This window comes from Bombyx mandarina, chromosome 05 (assembly GCF_030267445.1).
Source record: "Bombyx mandarina strain Sakado chromosome 05, ASM3026744v2".
Lineage (NCBI taxonomy): Eukaryota > Metazoa > Arthropoda > Insecta > Lepidoptera > Bombycidae > Bombyx > Bombyx mandarina.
This window is the reverse complement of record NC_143212.1, coordinates 2,420,339-2,428,999: the sequence shown is the minus strand read 5'-3', so window position 1 is coordinate 2,428,999 and position 8,661 is coordinate 2,420,339. Positions and strand designations below refer to the sequence as shown.

The 8,661-nt window shown below is 36.2% G+C and overlaps 1 protein-coding gene across 1 annotated transcript; it reads right to left on the bottom strand.

Moving 5' to 3' along the window:
- Positions 1 to 3,726: 3,726 nt before the first annotated feature.
- Positions 3,727 to 7,823, bottom strand: Galk (N-acetylgalactosamine kinase). The gene has a single exon (XM_028175790.2). It carries the CDS (start codon positions 7,423 to 7,425, stop codon positions 5,956 to 5,958), a length of 1,470 nt encoding a protein of 489 aa, XP_028031591.2. The 5' UTR covers positions 7,426 to 7,823; the 3' UTR covers positions 3,727 to 5,955.
- Positions 7,824 to 8,661: the final 838 nt, after the last annotated feature.

The following is an 8,661-nucleotide window of genomic DNA, read 5'->3' as shown; positions in this document are numbered from 1 at the left end:
GAATTTCACCCCGACTTCTTTCGAAAACCCCCTGGAAATGAGCTTTTTAATCAATAAACAATTATTACAATCATATAATTCACTTTCGTTATTATTATTTAAAAAATACACGTAAAGATTTTTGACATGTGCGATGTGGGAACAAAATTTATGCATCCATTTGGCAGTGAATATCGAATCCTGAAAACCTCTTCCGCAGTTTCTATTGCCATTCGGTTGCGTAATTTGTCCTTTATAATATTGACTTGTGAATAGTATAGTAGACTCAAAAAACCTCCGAAATTTCTCCCAACTAACTTTCCCCCCCGAATGTCTCCCCAAATAATCTTACTACTGCAAAGCACTGCGCTTATCCATCATTCGTGCGTGTGTTCAGAGATCTTTTTTGGTAGGTATTATCTGGTTTATGAATGAACTCCCCTTGACGGTGTTTCTAGAATATGTCCATCATTATTGTTTTAGAATACCTAAAGAAATTCTTTAGCGCGTGGTACGTTTGGCTATAGTTAGTGACAACTAAGCATTTGCAATATGTATCCATTTCCAAAAAGCGGCACGACACAAGAGCCCTCTCATCGTGGCCGCCGGTAATTACATTCGCGATCCTGCGGATCGAATAGTACACAGTCGACGTCGCCCAAAACACGTCATTTCGAATCCTCCCGATCCACTAACGGTGCTTTTAGGTACCCCAAGCACCGGTCATCGTTCTGGTCGAACCCGTCACTTGCGACGAAGTGCTCGGTGAGTAATTTAATCCACAGACAGACACAGCCCACTGAATTTCTCGCCGGATCTTCTCAGTGGGTCGCATTGCCGACCCGGTGGTAGATTCTGCGAAGCACTGCTCTTGCTAGGGTTAGTGTTAGCAATGTCGTCAGGTTTGAGCCCCGTGAGCTAACCTACTTGTTAGGGTTACGCTGAAATGGCCTCCCAAGACCATCAGCTTAGGTAGGAAAAAGAGCAAAGTGTAGGCAAGGTAGTTAAGTCTTAAATATGTATAAAGTGTATTATTTTGGTAGTTATGTTTGGACCTCGCTCTACTTAGTTGCAGTCTAATCATAAACAGTGGAAAGAGAGGTTATAAGTCAGGTTATGTTATATTTTTAGCTCAGTTGGTTGGATAATCTAGCGTTTCAGAAATTATTTGATACCCCAGATGTCGCGGCGTGAATACCGCCACCTCCTTGAGATATGAGGTTAAAGTCTCAACTAGATCTTGTAACGACTTTGGCGGCGCCGCGGCCTCTTCAATTCGCTCTACATGCTATTGCAATTTTTTTGTTTTTGCTGGTGGAAGTAGTTCAATTCAAGGCGTCATTATTAATCCATTCCATTATTTAGCCTCGTTTGAGCGCACCATGCACTATATTATTTTATTATAGCATTCTTATATGTATTATCATGTTAAAAAATAAATCTTGATTTATGATAACTTAATTGCATAATTCTAAATGTACAGAATATACCGATAGAGGACGCGCGAAGGCCGAGCCAAATTATTTTTGTATTTTCTGAGTCCCTCAAAGAGTAAATTATTTTGCATAATAAATTTTCGCAAGGCCAGCATTGTTATAGAATATAACAACTCTTCAACATATTATCGTACCTTGTTGAATTAATAAATAAAAATTTTTGAAGAGTACAAAGCTCGTTATTTAAATTTTTAGTCTGTATTGTTACACTAGTCACTAGTAAATGTACCTAGTCTTGCCATAAATACTGAGACAAAGGAAAAAAAATTCTATTGCTATACATTTATTACTTTTACAGTGTGTTAGTTTAATACGTAAATATCATACAATTTAAAGTATAAAAAGCTTATTCGAAGTGGTCTCCATTGGCTGCAATACAGTCCTTTAAACGTTGAGGCCAGTTATCAATAGAAGCACGCACTCTTCCATGGGAAAATTTTTCACTGCTAATCGTACGGATTGTTTTAGGGTCTCCAAATTATCATGGCGTTTAGAGCAAGCCGTACTCTCTAAAACTGACCATAAATCATAATCCAGCGGATTAAGATCGGGACTAGACGACGGCTAGTCTTCAGCTCTGATGAAGTCCGAAACGTTCGTTTCCAACCAAGACTGCGTAGACCGAGCTTTATGACCTGGCGCCGAGTTTTGCTGGAAGGACCATTCTTGATTATTGAAAATGGTGTTGTTAAGGGGCTTCACTACCTTCTCAAGAATGGTGTCTTGATACACTTGTGCCGATGTTTTGATACCTTTTTCACAAAAGTATGGCTCAGTCACTCCTTCATAGCTAATACCCCACCAAACCATCACTGTAGTCGGATAGTGCCCACGTTGCACTCTGTCGAATAATTGGGAAGCTTCCTTAGAGCTTTGAGCATAAATACGGTCATATTGTTTGTTAAAATGTTGATCAATTGTAAAAAAATTCTCATCCGTAAACAAAAAATTTCTATGACCTCCCTTTGCGTACCTACCGCTTCAGTAGTTGTTTCGATTTTACCACCCTATTCTCTTTTAAATTATCAGTTAAGAAATGATCAGTACGTCTCTTATAGGCTGCAAGTCCTAAGTTATCTTTTAAAATACGCGACATGGTTCTAGGTGCTATCTTCATCGCCCGAGATAAAATCTTTTGCTTTCGGACAGGATTTCTTCGAATTCTTTCCCTTACTGCTTTGACCACCTTTTTCGTACGAACACTATGTGGACGGCCAGATCTTTTTCTGTCACAAACAGAGGAGGTCTCATTGCACCTAATAATAGCCCCGTACACAAACATTTTACTAATACCAAGCGTATGGAGAGTTTTAAAAATTGCATTTGGCTCCATACCTACTTTGTGTAATGCAATCACTGCGATTCGGTTCTCTTTATCACCCCACTGCATTTTAATATCGCAAAATATTGTACAATGTATTGGCGCCAAAATGAGAAAACTCAATGAGCAATCATATAAAAATGACAGATTCCAAATTCAAATGTAATATTTTGTTTATTTTTAATTGTAACAGTATTTATGGCCAGACTAAGTATACTATTAAATGCATATTTTTCTTTTGTTAAAAACAAATCTTCACGAAAACTGATTACATCGTAAAATCAACTAAATCATGAGCCAGTACTCCGAACAAAGGAATAAAGAGAACCACCATCCTAATTCTATCATAAGTCAGTTGTTCATTCCGGTTCTCAGGATGTCTTGCCACCAATGGGTGGCGTTATTCGTGTTGTGCTGGTAACCGCAACATCAGGCTGCCACAAATTCAACAGCATTAAAAATAAAACACGACTAAAATGTATGTTTTATTCACATTAATAAAATTACTTTTCATAGATTACCAATAAGATTTTTTTTTCTGCAACATTATAACATTATTCACAGGTACCTACGTACGTTTTGGTATTTATTTCTTTTCTGTTACCAAATACTTATTTAAATGTAGCACCAGGTATATAGAAAAGTTGAAAAGTATTCAGAAAAACAGATCGGCGTGGGAAGTAAATTGGACATGTTTAATGAGGTATCGTATTCGTATTATCGCTACGGTATCTGTCAACGGATGTGAACCAGCTGATACAGGAATACGGAGATGACGAACAACACTAAAAGCTTTGACTGTAAGGTACAAGGTCCACACAAACTGCTAATATGGTTTTCGCGGTCACGAAAGACACCACAGCCCTCCTTGACCAAGAAAACTGGGGAGTATTCGAAACATCGGAAGAATATAATGAAAACACTGAAGTATTTTTGTTATGATATTTAATTCCAAATTTTAAACATCAAATGGCTCTCTCGTTGAGTTGCAAAAATGTCGCTTAAACCAAATAGCCTTTCATCCCTCGTTATGTACATGCCTTAACTATCTTACAAGACGGATGGTTGAACATATGGTCCACTTGAGAGTAATTGGTCCCCGTCATTCGTGGACCTACTATGGATACATCCAAGTCGTACATCCCTCTCCTCACACCCCTATAACCTTTTTTTTTAAAGATTGATTTTTGGACGAATTCACTGTCCACCTGGTGTTAAGTGGTTACTGGAGCCCATAGATATCTACAACGTAAATGCCTCACCTACCTTGAGATACGAGTTCTATGGTCTCAGTATAGTTACGACGACCGCCCCACCCTTCAAATCTAACTTGACTAAAAATGTTTTGTTACACGAAACATAGGTTATCCGTATAAAAAGTAAAGTATTTCATATTGATCTAACAACGCCACAGTTTGGACATTTTGTACAAGATGGTTATAAATTAAGACCTTCCTGATTCAACACTTTCTCAAATTCAACTCCTTTCTATTGATATCAAAATCGGTTACGTGGTTTATAGAAAGAGCGGATTAACAGAGGCAGAGAGCGACTTTGTTTTATACTATTAAAATTTTAAAAATTTCTTTATGTAACTCTGGCATGAAGTACTACTATGGTGTTTCCTTAGTGCTTCTACTCGTATTCCCAGCTTAGTTTAATCACTAAATGAAATTTACTACTTAGAATTTATTTAAAATGAAAAAAAAAACGGTAAAATCAAGATTAATTTTATTAAGAGGTCGCAATTTTTTTGATACAATACATATTCCCTTATTGTTTCTCTGGATTGTGACATTAGGGCAAACATTCTTATAGCACACGATCTAATCGGTGCCTTATATCTACCTACTTTTTGGGTGATTAATTAACCGTTCCAAACATACATTAAATTTATTTTATGAGCTAACAAAATAAAACCAAACATTAAATCTTTTTGAAGTTTTTTTTTATTGCTTAGATGGATGGTCGAGCTCACAGCCCACCAGACCTGGTGTTAAGTGGTTACTGGAGCCCATAGACATCAACACAATGCGCCACCCACCCTGAGGTATAAGTTCTAAGGTCTCAAGTATAAGTCAAAACTTCTTAGCACCGTTTTGTTTATTAATACGTTATTCTAATTACGTGTTATCGTAACACAATGAAACGACAATGGCACTCGAATAGAGACACTAAAATACTTCTGAAGGTTTCACTTCTACTTGCGTGAAATTCTCATTTGTTTTGGATGACAAAAGATTAATTAAGATTAATAATACATAAGTTCGATGTAAGCTTTTTTATTTAGATATTTTCTTTTCTTATTTAGACATATTTTTCTAGTTTCTCGGCACACGAATTTTATATTGAATCATAATTTATTGTTTATTTCTATTTTATTAGCCATCTTCTGTATAGCAATAATAAAATTCTAAACATTATTTACGCATTCATCTATTTAATTAAGTAGGTTCGCAGAATTTTAAACAACAGCATGTCTCGTAAAATGTGTCGAAGGTAAACAAACAAGCGTTGACGACCGCATTCTTATATTTGGGAACAAATGTTTACATTTTTATTCTCATACGAAACCTTGGTAATCTAATTCCAAATACGCGCGGAAGGGTAGGTGATCTCACGGGCTCAACCTCAGAGAGCTACGTTTACTGAATGATATGACTTAATGTATTGGCATAAAACATAAATATCTAAAGCTTATTTTTTTACAGACGTTACATAAAATGCGTTTCTGGCTTGAATAAAATTTAATTAAGCTGAATGATCAAAGGATGATGAAACTAGTTTGAATATGACTGAGTGTAAAGGAGCCGTTACTGACGCCAAGAACGGAGTAGAAGGTTTCTTGTACTACACCCCCAATAACTCAGTTAATAATTGGTTATTATACTGATCGATACACCGACGCCGAGGGTTGAAGTTTCAGATCGATGCGTGCTCAATACGGGTTCGTGTTTACGTAGGGGTATTGCGCCAGGTCAATCAATGGTCAATCAAACGGGTTTTCTCTTTGGATTTCGGACTCACGAAATATGAACATGTTAAAACAATAAATCTTCATAATTAAAGTTCAGCTTAGCAAATGAAAATAGTGATTTTAAGACTTCAGAACTGATTTCCTTACACTCTCTATAACCATTCACAGCTTCTGTAAAAATCTCATGTAAAATTGTAAATAACAGCACCGTGATTAGGCGTCGTTGCAAAAACATGTGAACGTGCACTGACCCTGTCTAAATTGCAATGTTCAACATAAAACTTATCGATTAACGTTTCTATGTATTTTGTAACATTTTCTTTTGGACATAACGCTACAATGCATCCACCCCAACCCGCGCCTGTTAAACGGGCATAAACGTTCATCTTTCTCGATAAGTCCACCAAACGATCCAGATTGTCGTGGGAGCATTCGTAGTGTGTCTTTAGACTTTCGTGGCTCTCCAGCATCAATACTCCTAGATTTTCAATTAAATTGCTTATCTTTTCAACGCCATTCTCATAGAGCAAATCACCGTTATTACTGTTTATCGATAATTCATTTTTGAAAGTCGAATGCTGACATAAGTAACGGAAGCTATCAACTCGCTTGGCTTCTTCGTAAACGTGAATGGCACGTTGTTTTAATTTAAATTCGGTCAAATGTCTAGTGTTCGGGGTCAAATAGAACCTGTTCAATTCGTCCTCTGGTATGTTCAGCAGTTCACAAATATCACTTTTTAAATACAGTTCTTTAGCTAAATGTTCGGTTACAAGTTCTAGCATTTCGTTTAATGATTTTTGTAGCTTTTTTTGAAGTTCGCTCAGTGAAATAATTTCTTTCGTAACTTCAATACCCGAACAAGCAGCTAATATCTTGGCTGCCAGTCTGCATTCTATGACTCTTGTGTTAAAATCGTTAGTCGCAGCTTTGTTTGCTTCAGCTAAACTATGTGCAACAACGAAGGTAGCATTTTCAGGAAGGGATACTGGCGTAGCATTCAGTGGATTCCAAGTAATATATTGAGCGCTAGATTTTTCCGCCAGAAAAGCAATAGCCTGATCCATTCCACCACCCTGAGTGCCAATATAACGTTCGCTTTCGGCACATAAAGAAGCTATTTGTAATTTACTTATTTTAGCATTCTGAGCATGTAAGAATGCAAGACAAGAAGCGCTTACTAAGGCAGACGAACTTGATAGTCCGGAAGCCGGTGGAATATTTCCATCTATGAGAAAAATTACACCGCCTCTGATTTTTCTATCCAGAAATTCTAATCCACCCTTTACTCCACAAAGTACGTAATTGTACCAGAACGGTTTCCCATCTTCGTCTGGTTTTATGTCAAAGTCTTCTGGCTTCGAAATATCCATCTGAAATTTACAGTATTTAGAATTCGTATTCCGTATTCTTAAATCTTTTTCATTAATCAATCCAACCGCAATCAAAATACTTTGTTCTAAAGCCATCGGTAGCACTGGATATCCACAATAGTCGATATGTTCTCCAATTATATTAACACGTCCCGGCACTTTAACAGTGAAGTTCGGCTTAATCCCAAATTCCTCTTCAAATTTTTCATTTAGTTGATTGATTCGCGTATCAGCCGTTGTTTTTAATATAGGTATTTCGTCGTGTCGTTGATTATTCATTTTGAATTGAAATTGTATACGTGTTATTAATAAATTCGTTCCTTACTGCCAATTGATATGACTGGAACGAATAAACAATGTTTACACTGCTTCACTCACAGTCGCACTTAACACTGATAACGTTATCACGTATCGTTGATTGTCCACAATTCATAACAAACACTCGATTGCTGTTACACTAAACAATTACCAATTATACGATAAATTACTAAATGAAAGGAATTATATTAAGTATGGGATGCTACAAAATTTCTTAAATTTTCAGTTCTTTGAAAACGCGTATTTAATTAAACATAACCTCTACAATCCAGCCGCCCCGCGCATCTGCGCTTCGCCAACTGTAAACGCCTATCGAGTTGAGCGAGCGTCGTTATACAAGTATAAGCAGAGCCAGCGTGTTTGTATTGTTTTGTATCATGTACATTTAGATAATATAGGATTTGATAATATTATTGATGATCTCAACATCCCGAACATATAAATTGTTAAGTTTTACTTTAAACATATATTTGGATTTCAGATATCAGTTAAACGGAAAACTACACATATTTTTAAAACAAAAATTCTTTGAGTGACTATACTATTTAATCTATGATAAATACAGTCCACATTAAGTTAGCGGAAGCTATTATGCTATAACTTTAGATCTTTAACTATGATCTTCATAGATTATACACTTAATATATTTGAGATGATCTTACATGAAAATGTCACGCATATTGTATTTTTTCAAATTTCACAAATAAACTATATAGTAAAAAGGTTCGCTTCTATCAGTGAATCATACACAAAGTCGTTTTCGTTATGTGACGTCCATTAGACTTTAAATTCGATTGAGACACCAAAATTAAATCTTTAATAAAAATGAATTCAATCTACTTCAGTGATTCAAACACACCATCGTTTTTTATTATTATTTATTATTTTATTAGCATAGAGGGGCAGATGAGCACACATCCTTCCGGGCAGTCTAGTTTCTGCCAGGACTCTTGATGAAACCCATTAGAAAAAAGGCTTCGCAAAAAATTCATTGGAATCTCTTATTCACTTACTGAGGCTGTAGAGTTCTCCGATTATTATATTAGCTTATTCGCCAGCGCCAACGGGTATTCACTGGCGGTAAGGCGGTTTATATTATTTATTTTTATATACAATAAACATATTTTCGGTTTTTGTTTAAAAGGTTTGTCACTATGGCCTACATCCCCTTTGCATGTATAATAGACATTACAACCA

Bases quoted from the DNA above. Each gene is read 5' to 3' on its own strand.
- Galk (XM_028175790.2), bottom strand. From the start codon at position 7,425: ATGAATAATCAACGACACGACGAAATACCTATATTAAAAACAACGGCT.